At 35.2% G+C, this 20,632-nt stretch overlaps 1 protein-coding gene across 1 annotated transcript; it reads right to left on the minus strand.

The window, feature by feature from the left end:
• Positions 1–5,218: 5,218 nt before the first annotated feature.
• LOC149848669 (2-Cys peroxiredoxin BAS1, chloroplastic-like) lies at positions 5,219–17,551 on the minus strand. Its single transcript, XM_089996839.1, has 7 exons — positions 17,289–17,551; positions 15,514–15,588; positions 6,470–6,551; positions 6,280–6,359; positions 5,815–5,940; positions 5,605–5,718; positions 5,219–5,511 (listed from the first exon to the last, which is right to left on the minus strand). Exons 1-7 carry the CDS (start codon positions 17,490–17,492, stop codon positions 5,395–5,397), a joined length of 798 nt encoding a protein of 265 aa, XP_089852965.1. The 5' UTR covers positions 17,493–17,551; the 3' UTR covers positions 5,219–5,394.
• Positions 17,552–20,632: the final 3,081 nt, after the last annotated feature.

Raw genomic sequence — 20,632 nt, forward strand, 5'->3', positions numbered from 1 at the left:
ACTCTACAAATGACTTGTTCAAATAAACTTTGAGTAGAAAGTTGATTCACCTTTAATTTATATGCTTAACTCATGTGACTTGTAGCATGCTACATTAGAACATATTAATTATAAATCTTTTGAGAAGCATGGGTAACCTAGAAATTATTCCTAAATAAAAATATGGACATGCTAGAAAATGTGATGTCTAAATTATTAGATTTAATACGCGGTGATGTATGTGATTTGAAAATTACTCAAACTTATGGGGGTGATAATTATTATTGATGATTTCATAAAATATGCTTATGAAAATAAAAAAGAAATCATTTGAAAAAATTTAAGATTTTTAAAGTTGAGGTAGAAAGCTTTTATAATTGCAAATTAAAGTCTTTTAGATCTGATATAAGTGGTGAAAATATTTTAAATGAGTTCATTAAATTTTTATGAAATTCATTGAATACATAAACAAACTATTGGTAAAAAAAAGAAAGTTTGCAAACTGTTAAGGTTATTGTATGATTCAAAATAAATTACCTAAACAATGACATGAGAAATTCACAAAGTTATCATTTCATATAGTTTTAGAATTCATGACTTTGATAAATGCATATATAGAAAAGTATAAAATAGCCATGTTATAATTATTTGTTCGATGTGGATGATATGTTAATCATAAATAATAATGTAGAATGCATAAATAATACTAAAAGAATTCTTTCATCTAAATTTGACATGAAAGATATGGGCTTAGCTGATGTTAAACTTGGTATTAAGTTGATTAAACACGATAATGGTTATGCATTAAATCAATCTCCTTATATTGAAAAAATAATTATTATGATTGTAAGCTTGTTGCTACTTCGATTGATCCTAGTGTTAAATTATTGATTAATATGGAAAAAAACATTTCATTTGGAGTATGCAAGTATTATTGACAATCTCCTGTATGCTATAAATGAAACTAGACCAAACATTACTTTCAATATGAGCAAGTTGAGCCGATATACAAGTAATCCAGGACAAGATCATTGAGATGCAATATATCGAGTCATGAAATACTTGGGAGAAATTCTAGAATATGGAATATTCTATGAAAAAAACCTATGGTACTTGAAGGGTATAATGGTGCAAGCTAAAATTCTAATTCCAATGAGTCATTATCCACAAGTGGTTGGATATTTACCTTTAGATCTGGAACAATTGCTTAAAGATCCAAGAAGCAAATAGTGATAGCACATTCTACAATGAAAGCAAAGATGATATCACTAGCATAAGCAAGTACAGAAGCTGAGTGATCAAAGAATCTCTTAATGAAGATACCATTAGAAGATAATTCAGTACCCCCAATAGCTATGCCTTGTGATAGTCAACCAACTATATACATAGCGGAAAGTAATATTTATGATAAAAAATCTAGACATATTAGTCTAAAGCACAATTATGTGAATAGTTTAATCAAGCAAGGAGTAATCTCAACTTAATAGATTCATTGATAAAGAAACTTTCTTGATATATCATATTTAAGACATTGAGGAGAACGGGGTTAAAGTATACAAAAACAATCATCGTTAATAGAAACCCAACCGCATGATAAGGGTCAAACCATGTTGAGTGGTTCAATGGAAAGAATAAGTTTTTCAGTGATTAAATTGAGTACTAAATAATTTTTTACTTATGATGTCAAGTGCTCGAAACTCGTGTAAGGGGGTTGAGTTTGAATTAAACTCTTAATAAGATCTATGAGCCTTATAGCTGGGGTATTTCAAATATGTTTATACCCTTTGTAGACTTACCTATGTGAGTGTGAATGTGAGGTCACCTTTTATGTGACTTGAACTTTGCCTCCATATCACTCATAAAACTTTGATATAACACATGGCCCTTAATGTATGGCTTCTATATGTTGATGGACACACTATGACCACCTGAAGTAAAAGAGTGTATTGTTGTATTTGTAAGGTCAATTATGATTCTCAATTTAAAGCTAATGTTATTTAGGTCCCAAACTAACTAAGACTAAGTAACACTAACATGGGGGTTCAAATCCCAAAAATACATTCACTTATGCACTGAATCTTCACAAATAGTCTTTGAGTAATCTTTTATAGTTTTGATTCACGTGGGGGGTTGTTGGAATTTGGCTCAAAATTATCCCTAAGTTTTTTTTTTTCTTATTTTTAGTTTTTCTAAGTTTAGGGGTAATGGGTTCTCTACAAAAGTTTAGACCCATATTGAAGATTTTTAGAAAAACTCTTGTGCATATATAGATGGGTGGTGCCTTAAAGGGCAAAGCTTTTAAAGACATTAGATCTTGGACTTGTGCATCAATTATTCTTGGTTCTTGATCTTAACCTTGACCTTTGACTTTTGATTTTGATCTTGAATTTTAGACCTTGGACCTTGGGTCTTGGGCTTTGGGCTTTGGGCTTTGATTTAAACTTTAAATTATCTTTCTATTACTTAGGACAGATCTAATCTCTAAGCCTAAAACCGACATTGACCAGCCCATTAACTGACTTTGACAGACCCAGATCTGTTTGGACTTTGCCCTAACATTTTTGCATAGGTATTTATGGTCCAAAACGGTCTAGTAGTCGCCCCTTATCCTTGACTTGTTAATCGTTGACCTTTTAACTCACTTGAAGTTGCTCACGGACCTTCAAAGGTTAATTTCGACCATTTTTTGTGTTCATCTTTACGTAACAATTTAGGCCTTTATGGCCAGCCATGGCCCATAATTGTTGGTTGTTTGCGCCTCTTAAAGGCCCTTTATGGCCTTTATGGGTGGCCTTGGGCTGGGGCCTGTGTATACCCCAACCCTCTTTCATTCTTCTCATCCCATTCTGCTCTCTATAAACTCTGCTGTCTCTTCTTCTCCCACGAGCTCTGCTCTCTTTCCTTTTTTTGTGATTTTTGATATTCTAGTTCAGATCTAGATCTACTTATAATTCGGATTCTTATCCAAGATCCAAATCTTGTTCTTGTTCAGATTCAGATTTAGTTATTCTGATTCAAATCTAGTTCGGATTCAGATCCAATTCAAATCATGATCTAGTTGTTGTGTGGATCCAGATCCAATTTAAATTCAGTTCAAATATAGGATCTAGATCTAGTTCAAATCTAGATCTATATTCAGTTTGAAATCTAGATCCAATTCATATTTAGATCTTGTTTAGATTCAGGATCTAGATCCATTTTAAATCCATATCCAATTCAGATCTGGATCTTGTTCAGATTCATGTCCAATTATTTTTTGGTTTCAAATCTAGTTTAGATTCGAATCCAGTTCAGATTCAGATTCAGGATCTCGATCTAGATCCAATTGTTATTCGAATCCAAATCAAGTTGATGTTTGAATCCAGATCCATATTCAATTGGTATTCAAATCTAGATCTAGTTGTTGTTTGGATCTAGATTTAGTTACTATCTAGATCTGGATTCAGCTATTGTCCAAACTCGGTTGCTATTTTGATCTATTACTTTGTAGTTTGGATCTATACCTATATCCAAACTCAAGATACATATCTAATTCGAACCTAGATTTTTCTATCCTAATCAAGTGGTTGTTGAAGGTAGTTCGTGTCAAGGTTATCGGTCTCACCCAGTGCAGGGTGTGGATTGACTTTTTGCGAGTAGGCGAAAGCTCAGTTGTATCCTGAAAGCGTAGTTGTACGAGTACCTATTGCACCAAGAACTTATTCTTATATGGGACAACTATTGCTTAAAAGACAACGCATTTATGTGTGCCTCAGAGCTCATTGGTTCAATCTATGTTGCCTAACCCACTAAAGTTAAAGGTAAAATCTAAACAAATCAAGTCATTTTACTTGACTAAATAAAGAAAATGATTTTAAGACCAAGCATGTACATGAACATAAGCGAAAATATCAGTGGCCTTTTATAAATTACCCTTAATTGGCTTTGAATTTTTTTAATTTTCTGGTAAAAAAATAAGAATGAAAAAAAGTAAACGAGTTGCATGCACGAGCATTGCGGCCACTCGCTCAAACACTAAACAAAACAAAAAATACCAAGAAAGTTTGAAAGTGTACTTATAAAGGTATTACATTATCATATGCCCGTCTCATGGGAAGAATGCCTATGGGTGGGGTCTATGCTACTATCATAACCGATTTGGATAATGATCCGATCTAAGATAGTTGGATTTGAATGTGATTGAATATAGACGAGTTGGATTTGGTTATCATATTGGGTAGAGAGGGTCATTCTTCAGTTAATGGCTATTCTATTGGATCCTAATATAATTAAGTTGATCAACCTTGTTTTTTCGTTTTTTTTTTTTATTGACTAGCTCATTGGTATAAAACCCCAAATACCTTTTGCCTACCAAAAAGTACACGCAGATTCAACTTCAGGACAAGGACAGCAACCGTGACAAACTGATGATATCCCTTCAAATTGGTGACATTCACAGGGTGGGCTTTACTAGTGGAGCCCTAATGGGCACCACTTATAGGGCAAACTTTGAATGGGTCCTTTTTCCAAGCTGTGGATCTCAATTGAGATTCAAATTGTTACCATAAAACTATGGGAGATACAAATGATGTCTTTTCGCCAAAGGGATCACATGCTTGTCATGCATGATAAGATGCAAATCCAATTAAATATGGAACAGACCTTTTTGAACCAAATATATTTATAATCTTATTGCCCTTACAAATGGTTTGCTTAAAAATAAAGTTAGATATTGCAAATTCTCCCACCCCATATTATAGAATCTAAGATTAGTTTTGTAAACAAATATATCTTAAATATCAATAAAACTAGATATGAATACTTTAAAACTTGCCATACCTGGTAAAAGTACATACTTCTTTTCAAATTACTAATTTTTAAAATAATAAGCATATTGAACACATGAACATGACTTAAAATTGAATATTGTGACTAAACAGGCTTCTTCAATCTTAAATTTGGGGATATAGAGAATTTTAATGGGTTGATATGTTTTGATGAGAGGAGGTGGTCTCGTTGTTTTGAGATTACTTGATTTAACTTTTGGCAAATAGAGTGGTGCATGGTTAAAATAATGAAAGGAAATGTTAAAGACAAAGGGTGGTTTCTCCTAATTATCTTAAAAAAAAAAAAAGATGTCACTTGTGGGCACCACCATTCACCACATGAAAATTTATTTTGGTTCGTGCTTCACCCATCTTTGATACACCATTGGGCTAAAAACACCAATAAAAATGTGCTGAAAAACCAGGGAAACCCATTAGAAAAATGAAGTAGATCTTAAGTAGATAGAAATGCAAACAGATATTTTAATCTTGTTCCAGTTAACAGCCTACGAGAGACTACTTATAATCCCTCTGCACTCACCACATTAAAAATGGACATGAAACAAAACTTCTGGAGCAACTTCAAAATGGAACAAGTTACTAATTATGCTCATATTGCTGCAAAGTATTCTTTACTGAGTTTAGGATCTGGCTTCATAGACTTATCCCCAGGCTTCCATCCAGCTGGGCAAACCTCATCAGGATTATCTTGGACATACTGCAATGCCTGTTGAAAGAAACAGTAGAGATGAGTTCCTTTCGATTGTATTAAAAAATACTAACGAGCACAAAACAGCTACTTCCTAGCCATGATCCTGACCTGAAGTGTCCTCAATGTCTCATCAACACTTCGACCAATTGCAAGATTGTTTATTGTGGAATGTTGGATAACTCCTTCCTTGTCAATGATAAAGAGCCCTCTCAAGGCAATACCCTGGCAGAAACAAAAAACAAGTTGTTCAGTGATCTGTGTAAACCATGCTAGAGAGTGAATGAGACAAAGGTTGGAGCAAATGAGCAAGATTTGTACCTGCTGTGGAATCAAAACACCATAGGACTCTGCAACTGATTTTGTCACATCAGAAATCAGAGGATACTTCAAATCACCAAGCCCGCCTGACTTTCTGTCAGTCTGAACCCATGCAAGGTGGGAAAACTACATCGAAATAAATTTAAACAGGATCAGGTTCCAGATCCTATCAGAACACTCTAAAGAGAATGTGCCTAACATTGAAGGTAAAAAGTGTTGCACACAATCAGAAAATTCAGGTCAGAAGGAGAAGAACAATGTGTGCATGCACACACACGTAATAATAAGCGAAGAGATCTAGAAAGGGGAAGGGGGAAGGGGGAAGAAGAGAAATCTTAGCATTTGATTTTGCATTTGTTCAAAACTTTACATATCTGTAGCTGTTTAGAAAATATAAAGAAAACTTCAGATCAACAGGGTAACAACATCATGGCACATGCTGAAGATGAAAGATTAAGAACTTACCACACTGTCAATTGAAACTCCCAGTATCTCTGTGTTCAACTTCTCAAATTCAGAGTATCTATCACTGAAGGCAGTTATCTCTGAAAATGGAAAGCCAGTGATTCAGTGTGGTTAAACTGAACTAACATTTTGCCAAAACAAAAATCATACCAAAAGCATGATAACTAGAAATTAGGCTGTTTTAATTCACCTGTGGGACAAACAAAAGTAAAATCCAATGGGTAGAAGAAAAGAATGACATATTTCTTCCCAATATAATCAGAAAGCTTGACCTGAAAATAGTAACAAGTAATTAATCAGGTTTCACCTAAGATAAAGAAACAATAGTGTTAAAAATATAAAAATATAATATAATAATTATTTATTTTTATTCTTTTTTCTTTTCTTTCTTTATTTTTATTTTTCATCTAGTTCAATTTGAACTAGAGACTTAATTTAGTCAAGATCACATTTGATCTTGACTAGTTTATAGTTAGTCCAACGACTCTTAAGAAGAGCTCTTCTTTCTACTTTCTTTTCTTGTATAAATAGGGGTGATCCCCTCCTTTGTAATTTAATGCTTCTTGAGCATTTCTCATGAAAAATAAAGTGTATTATTTTTATATTGCATTCTTCCATTTATACCCTTTTGTTTATGCTTAGTGTCTCTAATAAACATCCATTGTGAGCTTTTGTGTTTTTGTGGAAGATTATCATTTCATTACATGGTATCAAAGCTTGGAAGCTTCTAGATCTTAGAGAACCTTCACCTCAGTTTCCGTGCCTCCTTAGCAAAAGGCGATGTATCCTCTTGTTCGTGATTCAAGTGACTTTTGTGTCGCTTTCATTGAAGAAGGAAGGTGTTTGAAGGATAGATTGGCTACGCAAATTTGTGATTGTGCTCTCTCCCTCCCTCTCTTGTCTCTCTTTTCTTTTTCTCTCCAATCTATCTTTCTTTCTTTTTCTCACCCTTGTAAAAGATAGATGAGAATGAAGAAAAAGTACCTTTCACGGAAGGATAAAAGAATAAGGCCTTGGTGACCTATGAGAAAAAATGAAAAGAGTGAAGGATAGAGAACGCCAAAATTATATCGTGGCTAATTAATAGTGTTGACATCAATAAATGATCTAATCTAGACAAATTTGAGCATGCCGATAAAGCATGAGAATACCTTAGAAATATGTATTCTCTTAAAGATATTGCATATGTATTCAATTTGCAAGATAGAGTACAGACTATGACTCAAAAAGACAAAAGTATTAGGAAATATTACAATGAGTTATCCGAGTTTTGAGAAAACTTGGCTCTTCTTGAGCCAAAATTACATTATTCAGAAAACATCAAGCTTCACCAAAAGCAACTCGATATGAAACACTTTTATCAATTTGTAAATGGTTTAAGGTCAGGATTTGAAATAACCAAATCGGCTCTCTTACATCGAGGAAAGATTTCTTCTATCATTAATATTATAGAAGAACTAACTATGGAGGAACTAACTATGGAGAAAAATAGACTAAAAAAGAATACTCCAAAGCATGAAGAATTATGTACATACTTATCTAGCCTTATCTAAACCGAAAAATTATGTACATACTTATAAGTTGCCTCATTTTGTTAGACAAAATGGTGATTTTGACAAGAAAAAAATCATTTGCCACCATTGTCATAAACCGGGGCACTATAGGCCTCAATGCCTTAAGTTAAAGAGAAGAGAAGAAAAGAAAATTGCATCTATTGGTTCAAAACCAAAAGATCAAATTAATCAAGATGTACCTATATCTATGGCTCAATTAATAGAGATCCTTAAACTTCTTTTAAAGGAAGCATTCTCCTCAATTAAAGCCTCAACCGGAGCAGTTGTTTCATTCTTCTCCGATCCAAGTAACTTTTCTTGGCTTCTTAACTCTGGTGCTTCTTTTCATATGACCCCAAATATCAATAGTTTTTCTGAATGTTTTAACAATAACTCAAGTGTGTCAAAAGTTCTTACAGTCGATGAAACATCTCTTGAGATTAAAAGAATATTTTTTTTTGAAAATCTTCAAAAATTCAAAAAAAAAATTATTTCAAAAGTTAGATATATTCCTAAACTAAATCTTTCTCAAAAAACTGATTACGGATGTAATATCTCATTTTCTCATGGTTGTTGAGTATAAGATCGCCAGTTAGGGAAGCTGATTGGGTAAAACCATGGAGAATGAGGACTCTATTATATGAATTTTTTGAAATTGCCCAAGAATGCTTTCTGTTATAATATTCAAAAACTAGAATTGGATCTATGACACAAAAGACTTGTCATCCTCATATGTTTAAAATCCAACATTTTCCAAGTTTAGGAAAATTTTGTAATTATGAAAGTTTTACTAGTAAAGATTGTATTCTTGACAAAATGAAAAGGTTATCATTTCATAATAAAACATTTGTTTCTTCTAGACCACTTGAGTTAATACATTCGAATGTTTGGGGTCCTGCACCGGTCATATCTAAAGGTGGATATGCATATTATGTAATTTTTGCCGATGACTTTTCTAGGCATACTTGAATTTACTACTTAAGCATAAATTTGAAGTTTTTTTACACTTTCAAACATTTCACAAAATGGTTAAAAATAAATTTTAAAATAATATTTTCATTTTTCACACTGATTCAGGGAGAAAATTTATGTCCAAAGAATTTAAAGATTATCTTAATTTACATGGCATCACACATCAAAGATCTTGTCCACACACACTATAATGTCCCTAAAAAATCCAACCTTTTTAAAACTTTTCCAAAATAAAAAATTTGAAAAAAAATCAAAACTTTTTATTTATTATAAAAATTCACATGATTCACGAAAGTAATATGCCATCAAGTTCGTCTATTGCTACATTCCAACCATTCCAAATACTAGACGGCCCACATGAGCGCAAACGAGTGTATATTAGCCTTTTAGTATCAGATCCAGTACAGAATCATTCATAAACACAACTCGATTGAGGTTATTACTTTAAGGATTCTCACATATGGAAAAATGCAGAAGACGAAATTTATTTAAGGTTTAAGACAATTGAGGAGTTACGTAAAAATTTAAAGTTTCCAAGCCATGAGGATAACCATTGCAGAAATAAAAGAACATAATTCAAAAATCTTCTCATTCCAAAATATTACAATTCTTAAAAAGTATAGATTCAGACAAAAAGTTAAATCGTTATAAGTTTATAACCCTTAAAATTATCTGGGTCCTCTAGAAATCGTAATATGTAAGATAAGTGTCTTAAGCCACGCAACAACCCACGCTTTGCTTCAATCCTCCGCTAGGTTATCTGTAATATTATAGGGCATCAACCATTTGCCCGAAGAATACAAATCAAGTTGTAATGGTACATCACAGTGTGATTCCCATCCTTTTAAAATGAGAGTCAAAGGAATCCATAAAAACACATGTACTTAACATTCAACCACAATTATCATCATCCATTGCATAGCATTCATAATTGTGTAAATTGTAAGCATGAAACTCAAATTCAAATTTATTTTTCATTCATGTCATTCAACATTACAATCATTCATATCCATGACAAGTGTTCGCATAAATGAATGAGAATTCACAATTCATAATATGGTGCGAAGTGGAGTAAAATGCAACAGTTCATGAAAACGTAAACATTCACTTTCTTTATCCTCAAAAGAAGCATGCTCATGTCCAACTCATGACTAAGACATGGATTATCTAAATTATAAATTCAAATGTCATTCCTCCGAAAATTTATGCACTTTGCATTCAGATATATAAATAGAACAAGCTCGGATTCGACCTTTTCCATGTGTCTCACACACACAAGCACCTCACGTGCAATAACCAAGCCTGTGGCTTTTATCAACGGGTCAAATCACATGACCAACATAAACATATTTTTTTCATTCACATATAACAAATCATATACAATAATCATGCAAACCTTAGTAGTCTCTACATGTTCACATGTATATGTTTATGCATATGATAGCAGTGATTCTAAACACCTAATTAATTGTTTCTCTTGTTTATTCAAACTCATCTGGTACAAAAGAGGGTGAAGACATCAAAAAACAACCATAGAAGTATTTATTATTCTATGTATTTTATTTGCCATCCTATGACTTAACTGGTTATTTTTCGAGTGATTCAACCCTGCAATGCAACGGTTGGGAGAACAGACCTGTTGTCCCAAGTTTTGGCCTATGACAAACCAAAATCGTCGGTGAAAAAAATCGGGTATGCATCCCTAACTCTGCAGAGCTGTAGTACTACCACGTAGGACTCATTGGTAGACCTTTCCCCTAACCTCCGTGGGACGGAGACAAGAGATGCCTTAAACCCTCGAAAACTCAACATGCCCCACGAGACTTGTACTGCCCTTCCCTCTCCCGAGAGGACAAGAGATCAGTATGGACCCAGCCATCTCAGATGGCCCGGCTTCATCGCCGCCTCAATGGACTCATGTTCCAGGGTTATCTTTATTATTAAGTCATAGATCAAAGTCAAGTATCATTATCTCACAGGATAACCCTCTCATGCCCTCATGCATGATATCAACAATTCATACCCTCTTGCATGACTAACATAGTTCATGCCATATGCATGACAATCTCACCGGCCCTCGTGCATACACATGACATAATCATATTCACTTTCATGCATGATCCTATCATGTCATGATTTATTTTACACATGTTCTCATGCATGATATCATGCATGATTCATTTCTAACATGCTTTCATGTATGATTCAAAATCAATACACTTTATACATGATTCTCCCACATGTGTTGTCATGCATGGACATGCCATAGGTGATTCAATTTTTCATGCATAATACATGTCACATCATAATTAACACACAAATATGATATGCACTAACACGCATTCGTATTCACACGCATGATACAATCATTCTAAGATGTGCACTTATGATACATGCTTCATATATATGATATGCTTCACTTAGTAATTAATTCACACAAGCATTCAATATTCAAACACATCAATTTATGCAATCATACAATTCATACATTGCATGCTCAAACATATACATGCAATAAACACATTTCATATCCCACTATCTAAAATCATGACGATCATGATCTCCAAACTACAAAAATAAGATCACTTCTATTTCCATACATTAAAATCATGCTCAGCATGATCTCCGAACTACAATCACAACAGTCCTAGATATCTAGGACTAAGTGAGTGTGTGAGTAAGAAAGTAGTGCATACAATAAAATAAATATAATGTGATGTATTTGCACCACCTACTTACCACGGGTATTTACTCGATTTGCATTTATTGCGCATGGCATTTTTTTTATGCAAGTGATACTTAGCAATAAGTATTATACATCTTTTTTTTTAACCTGCAAATCAATTAACGCAGTGCAATATTTTTACCTCTAAACATTATCTACTATTACAGCTAAACTACTCATTTAACCTAAGTACATTCCAATTGCGAACATGAACTTAGCTACGCAATAATTCATACTCGACATAATACTGGAATAGATGAGATTGATATCAAACAACAAGAATTTATATTCTATGAATTTAGTTTAGGGATCCTACCTTTGCGATGCGATAAAAAGTAGCGAAACTCGAAAACCCGAAAGTCCCGCAAAAATTTCAACATCTTTGCTGCGTAGGCGAAACACCAAACACTTGGTGCGTGACACACAACAAGCGAAAAACACCGGAACGGGTCAGCTAGTCAGCCTCTCACAGTGAGAGAAGGCTACAGTGCTCAACCCACTATTAAGCGTGAAAAACGATCCTGATCTGCTGGGCATGGATCCCTATGCAAGGAATCACACAAATATTCATGAAAACCCTTAGTTAGGGTCATAAGGCTGAGGCAAAAACACCCAATTTACAAAGAACAAATATGCCTTCAACAGAAGAAAGAAAAGTAGAGAACGAAAACTCAGTAATACTAAAAAAAATATCGGCAAATGAACAATGAGAGACACACTTGGGCCAACCATATATTCCATCACGTTTGTCATTGAAGGAGACTCCAAACATGGTTCATTGAATAATTGTAAGGACATACATTCATATGTTTGCAAATTTTTCTTTCATGTCCCTGCAACTTGCCAATGAGTCCATATCATTTCTCGCCCACAAACAGATCTTGAATTCCCGCAGGACCAACAGCAGAGCAGAGCAGCAAGAGATAGCACTCAATTACCAAACCCCAAACGAACAATACAACAAATCCCAAAGACAATAGGAGATCAAGTGAAATCCACACAGAAAACACGAATCAAGACGCTAAAATTAAGCAAAACTTGGGGTTCAAATTCAAATTAGGGCAATTCCCCCAACCAACAACGCTAATTAAAACCGAACATTGAATACACCAAAAGATCTCAGATCAAAAATAGTGAAACACGCTAAAGTAAACAAACCCATCGAGTTCAGGGAGACAACCCAGAGTTAGTATGTACTCGGATAAATGAAGAGGGATGTAATGGAACCCCTAGTAGGGGGAGAAGAAAGGAGGAAGGAGGAATTTGGGGATGGACTCACCAACAAACCCTCACCATCGGCGAAAATTCCGACAGTGGTTGGCTCGTGACTCCCGACGGTTGGTGCTCGAACAGGAAGAAGAAGGGGTGAGTCCCGACGGCGGGTAACAGCGGTAGCGCAAGTGTTTCCGATCGGCGCCCGAACGAGGGAAGAGAAGAAGGAGAAGAGAGGGGAAGAAAAAGGTGAGGGGGTGTCGACTGGGGTTAGAGGAGAGAAAGAAACAAGAGGGGCTTAGGGTTACGAGTTCTTTTGTTGTGTGAATGGGGTTGAGTCCGAATCAAGCCCAGTTTGGGGTCCCAACCAAAAGACGAAATAGTAAAAAAAAAAAAACAAATAAACAAAAAAAAAATCTTAAACCTATTGAACGAATAACAAGTTATTTTTTTGATAAAAGTCTATTTTAAAACCACGCCATGATGCTCATTTTATTGTAAAAAATCCTTAAAATTTTATGTTCGGGTCGACCCAGTTGGGTCCAACCCGTATAGAATTCGGGTCCCTTATAAAATCCCCATTTTTTTTTTCAAATTTGTTTCTTATGTTTTATTCACAGTAATTACGCGTCTAATTTTAAATAGTTCAAGGGTTTTTAGTATTTTCTAAAAATAATAATTTATTCTATTAAAATATTTTTCGTGATTTATTTTATAACCAAAATACCTTTTATTAGAATTTCTTTAAAAATCACTAAAATGCATCTAGTTGCGTTCAAAAGACATTGAAAACACCTAAATTAGTTTATGACCCTTTAAAATAATTAATTTTTAGGATAATTTGAATATTTTAACAATATTTTATCTACATATATTCTTGAAATGACCATTTTATCCTTATTGATCAGAAAGATATAATTAAGCGTATAAAATACCCAAAATTGACATTTAAAAGATAGAAGCATATTTTTAACTAAAAAATAAGGCCAATTCTTTATTTATTTAAAATCGCAAAATTTTTCAGGTTTTACACACACCATAACAAAATGGCCTGCCGATCGAAAACATCGACACATTATAGAAACCACAAGGACTTTATTAATAGCAAATCAAGTTTCAAAAGGTTTTTGGGTAGAAGCAGCCCTAACTGCTACCTATCTCATTAATCGAATGCCATCTTCTTCTTTGAAAAATATAACTCCAATTGAGAAACTTGTTAACTTATCTCCTAATTACTCTAGATTAAGGGTCTTTGGATGCAAATGTTTTGTTTTCACTAACAAGAATGATAAACTCTCCCCCCGTGTCATTCCTTGTGCCTTCTTATGTTATGCGGATAAGCAAAAATGCTATAGGTGTTTTGATTTTCAAAATGAAAAATTGTATGTATCAAGAAATGTATCCTTCTTGAAAAAAGAAAGTTTCTTTGAATTTCACCATTTCATTACAAATAGCTCTACGTTATGATACCAAGTTGAAATACAATATGAAAACAAATGCAATGTAGTCATGGATCCATGCATTTTGTTTATAGAAGAAATGAATAAGAATTGCAAAGACAATGAAAACACACAAATGGATGGACTGATTGCCCTCCAACTAAATTCAGATATCAGAAAGTAAGAAGGCACCAAAACTCATGCTTTTAGACAGAATTGAATAATTTCTTGTCCCCCTTACCTATAGTGTTTTTTTACCCAATTTAAACACGCAGTGGAGATTAATTTTGGTTTTCTGAATAGTCAAGAAGCTGGTAAATTTGAGACAATTACTAACCAAAAGAATTAAACTGGGGGCTTTATGGAATTCCAATTCATTAATTTGATTAATCTTAGCTTTCATTTTGCGCATCATTCCAACAAAAGAACTCCCCAAATTTGGCCCAAAAAATTCTGAAGTTTTCTTGATCATTCTGGTTGGCTTTAAGATGACCTGATACCCATACAATATATCAAAATTTTGATCGGAGTTGGAATTTTTAAACAGTTGGAGAACTAATCAGTCATAATATTCTTTGAGGAGGTATAAACAGAAAAAAGTTATCATGGAAAACAGTGAAGTTATGCTGATAATAGTTCAGTACCCGACTGGAAAACATGTGACTATAGGAAAGTGAAAATCCTCAAAAAATCTAAAATTACAATAAAAACCAGCTCTTGGACATCCTTAATGACCTAGATACAGATCATTATTTCTGACAACTTCTCCCCAAAAGACACCTGATGACCATGGCAAAGTACGATCATTGTGTATTCAGTTATATCTCCGTAACTATGATCCAAAAGTTTGGCATGTGATGGAATGTGCTGATTAGCAATACAAAGATGAAGATATCTGAGTCATCTGACTATACAGGTCAAGGGACATAATGTTAGAAGGATAATATGGTTTAGCCATCATCACCATCTGACACAATATTAACACAATCATTGAGATGCACAATGCATTTTCATATGCAAAGCAGAATTTTGGATCCAACCTTATCTCAGGGAAGGCCAGCAGAAATTTTCTAAACAACAGTAATTTTGGCAAGAAAACTGGCAATAATTCCAGTTTGCTCAAACATGCTTGATGACATATGAAGCTCTTGGAACAACACATTTTAACTACTTGGAATGGAAGCATTGCACTGTGTGTGATGCCTCTGAATGGAGAAACATCTATATATGAAAATATTAACACATCAGCATAAAAGACAAATGGTGCATAGATTACTTTTCATTGAGAAGAAAATATTTCAGATTTCTTGGTTAATATAAGAAATTAGTGTACCTTGATAAATTCCTGATCAAAAACTGCCTCAGCCTCAAAATCTGGTGCTTTATTTCCAACCAGTGGAGCTTGGCTCTATCATAATTTCAAGGTTAGCAGATAAGTAAAGTTCAACAACTAACGATGAACATAAAGACATTAAAATACCAACACACATACACACAGACTAAAGTTTTCATTACCATGCTGGATGTGATGGTAGATCAGTTATGAAGAATCTTAAACAGGGAATCTTGAGATAAAACTGTAAATTTTCAAGTTTAAGAGGGAAAAAGAAAAGGAAAAAAAAAAGACAAAAATGAAACACCTTTTTGTCCCCTTCACAAGCAAAATATTTTATATCAATTCCAAATTTCCAAGGAATGTCTTTTCCTTTCCGTCCTAAATTTTCAATCACCTTCTATGTCTTTTGTTGAATTTTCCTCATAGTCCATTGTCCATTGTTTCACTTATTTTCTTACAGTCATTAATGTTTTCATGAGAATTCTGTTATAAATATCACCAAATCCAATTCCATTTCATAAATGAACATCACCATGAGGGAAAAAAAGGAACTGTACTTTTCAAAATGCTCATCAAGACGGCCTTAAACAGGTCTTATTTATGAAATCATTTTGCAATTTCAAGTAGTAATTAGCAACAAACATTATTCCTACTTCGTACTTACACTTCAAGGTTCTTTGTCTATGCTGATTTTGAACATTCATTATCACAAACACTAATCTATCTGGTTCATCATAAGCTCATGTTGTCAATCCCAAAGCTTCATTAATACATCTGGCCATTTTCACCTTGACAAGTGAGATAATGGTCATACACGGATAGGTATTCAACTTAAAAACCACAAGTTTGGTGACAGCTTCTATTTACTCTAACTTCGTTAACCTGTGATCACCAACACATGTTTATGTTCATTCACTTTAAAAAGTGGGGGAAAAAGGCCACCCATTTTTTCCACTGTAGGAATCCACTTTTGAAAATCACATCCTGGAACTACAGAAATCCACTTTTGAAAAGCACATCCTGCAACTACTATGCAGCTATAAAGAACACTCGAGACACAAGAAGTACGAACAATCAACGGCCACGAAATTGCTGAATCTTCCAAGAAATTAAGTAATGCAGCAGAAAAAAACAAATAAGTACCCATAGTTTCAATTGTTTGTGTGTTTTCTGAAAACAATTCACCCCATAAAAATTCCATCCACAAAAAGGAGATAGCGAAATGCACAAGATGATGCCACCCGGAAGCTTAAAAGGAGCAGGGCAGCTAGCTCTCTCGCACACACACAAACACATGCACAATGTTATTACCAGGAAATCTTCCTGTCCACCTACAAAGAAAAGTTCTTTCTTCATAGAATCATCACATTCCATAGAAAAAAAATCCTTTTTTTGGGCCTCATTTTTCGCTTCCAACCCAAAGAAAACCTTGACTAAAAAGAGAAATACAATTGCGAAGCTTCAAATTGAAAAACTTAACAGTAAAACAGTGTCATATGTTCACGCAAAACATCAAACTTTCAAGAACTTCTATTTCTGCGACTTCTCAGCTAAAACCCCCATATGACAAGAATCAACAGTTTCACACTCAAAATGCGAATTTCCAACTTCCGTACCTCGAATTCCACCATAATCAGCACTCAAAACATGAATCAAGCGCTCAATTGACTCTCCCTAACTTCGCAAAACGGAAAATTCACGAGATTTCCATTACCAGAGACAATGCACCCCAGAATCGACGGACCGAATACGCGAAAAAGACTGATACTTACAGCGCTCACGGAGAAACTTCTTCTCGAAGATCTCGGTGTCGATGCCAGGGAGCGGATCGAGCGGGAGCGGAGGCTGAAGGCCTTCCGGAGGCCGTGGAAGGCCTTGGGGTTGGGGACGGCGGAGGTTCTAGGGGAGAACTTGGCGGAGGGAAGATCGGAGAAGTAGCCGGAGCAGAGAAGGGAGGAGGACGCCATGGCCGCCATCGAAGAGCCTCCAAAAAAAGCTAACTCCGATGGGAAGGGGACGCGCTCTGTGGTTGAGTGAGACTGAAGAAGCGAAAGGGTGAGAAGATAAAGCAGCGAGAGCACGGGTGCCACCGAATCGGACATCGGTTCAGATTACGGAAACGCCCCTGATCTTTTGAGAAAATGACGTCATAGCCACTAGTGTGACGTGCTAGCTTGGCGGGTTGATGATTACCATCCATCGTGAGATGGACGGTTGTTTTCAATGCTGTTCAATACGTCACGCTGTATCAAAAAATCTGAAACCGCATTTTGGACTCCCGCAATCGTGGAGGATGGATCGCAAATGGGCCGGGTCAGGTTTGGATGGACAAACTATCCGTAAAAGGGACTTGGATGCGATACGGGTATCAAAATGGATTTCGGATCCTGATTAGAAACGAGTATCTGTAACACTACTATATATATATATATATATATATATATATATAGAGAGAGAGAGAGAGAGAGAGAGAGTAACTAGAATATGAGAACTATAATATAAGGACTAAAAATATGGGCATTTTCAATGCTTTTTCTACAAATTCAACCATGTGGGTGCGCTTGGCTTGGTGAATTTGCTAGGAATCAACCATTGGATCACTTATTTTGGGTAAAAAAATATGATTTTTGAATGCTTGAATATTTATGAGATTATGAGTCATTGGTTTTAAAACATTAAAAAAATTAAGTTTATCCATCAAAAGTTCTTATAAATCCAAGCAAATAGATCACATTAGTAAGGTTAGATTCAATAAAAACAAACAAAAAATTCAAGAAAATAATGGTTCCCACGTTAGTTCTCATATTTTAGTGCATATATATATATATATATATATATATATATATATATATATATAGAGAGAGAGAGAGAGAGAGAGAGAGAGAGATGGATAAACCCCCAACCCCCTCTCCAATCAGCAGCTGCACGTTAGCTAGTCTCTGGTTGGTAAAACCCTTGAGGTCCTTACTGCCCCACCTGAGACTGCGCCTAGTTTCAACTTTGTGACAAGAAATACCACTGGTTTCGAACCTGTGATGTCCAGTCAACTTAGGTAACATTCACAAGTCTCCCCTACTCATTGACAGAAGGTTGATTTTTTTTTTTTTTTTTACAAATCACAACAAATACTGGTTAAATGAACACGTAAGGGTCTGCCTAACCTCAAATTGACTATTAAAAAAAACAAAAGAGTTGAGCCCTTGTGGGGCACAATGAATATAAATTGTCATTGAAAATATCACGGTTTCCTGGCCATATTTTATGTTTAGCCCTCCCCTGATTGTGGCCAAATATATATGAAATACAACTGAAATATGAATCTCATATTTGGCCAAATTCTTGTTGTTGTGGCCAAATTTGCTCCGAAGGGGAGTCATAGTCCTGGGATGGGGCCTTGACGACTAGATCAGGCGATCAAGGTTTGATTCCCATGCATGGGAAAAAGGGTCTTCTCTTTGTGCAAGCTAACACCCAACATAGGCTCTGGGGTGGAGGTCTTAGCTTCAGTTTTTTACGCTGCCAACACAGCCACCGTTGGTATGGCAGGCTGAGCCAGTGCGATCGGGTCTTGGTGCCAGATGTGGGGTTTTTAGGTTATAATATATATATATATATATATAAAAGATGCATTCAAACAAATATAATTAATAACAAACTCTTTGTCTTTGATCTAACAAACGTTCCAAATGGGTAAGTTAGGCAAAGTTTGTTTGCTGGTGACTTGGTGGTAGGCTGTTTGGTAGGAATTGTTAATACGTCACTTTGTGTCGGGAAGTTGCAAGTTCAAAACCCAATGTCATGAATGTGTATGTATGTGGGGTCTGTCTAACCCAGCTTGCTTATCAAATATCTAAAGTAATGCAATGGTTTTGCTCAGTTTCTAGTTCTGCCCCCCATTATGTTTCCTCAAAATTGTAGTTTTTGGTGTTTTTCTCACATCTAATACCATATATGTGATCTATGGGTTTTATTTAGTGGGAACAGGCTTTTGGATCACAAGAATCTGACCTGTATACAGGTATTTTTGACAATCCAAAATCAATGGCTATGAAAGCATCAAATTTTGTAGGCTCAAAAGATATGATCTAAGAGTCTATTCCCACTAAATCGAGCACGTTAAACACATCTAACAGTTCAGATTTATCATAAAGTAATATGTTCATTTCTCATACATATAGTTACTGATGAGACCCACATAATAAATGCAAAAAAGTGTCTTTCCTGTCAAAATGAGATCATACATCCCTCCAAACGCCCCCTAAAAGCCCGTTTGTTTCACAGGAAAAGCAGCATTTCTCGTGAGAAATTAGCTGGCGAGTACCATCACTTTTAGTGGGGGCAGATGGGAAGATAACGATTACCACACAAAGGGGAAAACAGGCCCTAAGGATGAATTGCATCGTCTGGATCCGTTGTGTTGGTAGTGTTTGAAAGATAATGGTGTTAGCTTGATCACTATTTATGAACACCATTAGAGAGTTCTAAGTTTCGTTGATTGGTTCCACTCGTATCATAAGGTTTTAAATTAAAGGCGTCTTTTTTTTTTCTATATAGGCAAGCTGGGGTTAGGCAGGACCCCTACCTGTTTATTGAAAGATTAATAAAAAGCTTTACAAAAAAATGTATTCCTCAACAAGCTGGCCCCAGTTTGGCTGGTGGTGTTCCAATGATTTGTCCATGTATATATATATATATTGAAAGGCAAGTTAGGACTAGGCGGACCCTTTCCCGAACAACGGCAGCCCCATGATGTAGAGGGATTCGATCCTAGGCCTTCAGCTTGACACAGGACCCCGCTTACCACATGGGATATCACCTCTGTGGCTTCTGGCAACAATATTATAGTGATTAACCACTCTATATATGTCAAACCTATAAAACCTGTACAACATTTTCAGTTGGTGAGGATACCCTCTTCTTTTTCTTTTTTCTTTTAAAGGTAAGCTGGGGTTAGGCGGACTCCTACCAAAATAACAGCCGCCCCATGTGGCAGAGGGATTCGATCCTGGGCCTTCAGCTTGACACATGACCCCGCTAATCAATGGGATACCACCTGGGTGGTTTCTGGCAACAACATTAGAGCGATTAACCACTTTACATATGTCAAACCTATAAA

Source organism: Nuphar pumila, chromosome 1 (assembly GCF_984573655.1).
Source record: "Nuphar pumila chromosome 1, dmNupPumi1.hap1.1, whole genome shotgun sequence".
Lineage (NCBI taxonomy): Eukaryota > Viridiplantae > Streptophyta > Magnoliopsida > Nymphaeales > Nymphaeaceae > Nuphar > Nuphar pumila.

Bases quoted from the DNA above. Each gene is read 5' to 3' on its own strand.
- LOC149848669 (XM_089996839.1), bottom strand. From the start codon at position 17,492: ATGGCGGCCATGGCGTCCTCCTCCCTTCTCTGCTCCGGCTACTTCTCC. The intron at 15,589-17,288 runs GTAAGTATCAGT...AAATTATGATAG, and splicing joins GAAGTTTCTCCGTGAGCGCT to AGCCAAGCTCCACTGGTTGG. The intron at 5,941-6,279 runs GTAAGTTCTTAA...ATTTCGATGTAG, and splicing joins GAGTTTCAATTGACAGTGTG to TTTTCCCACCTTGCATGGGT.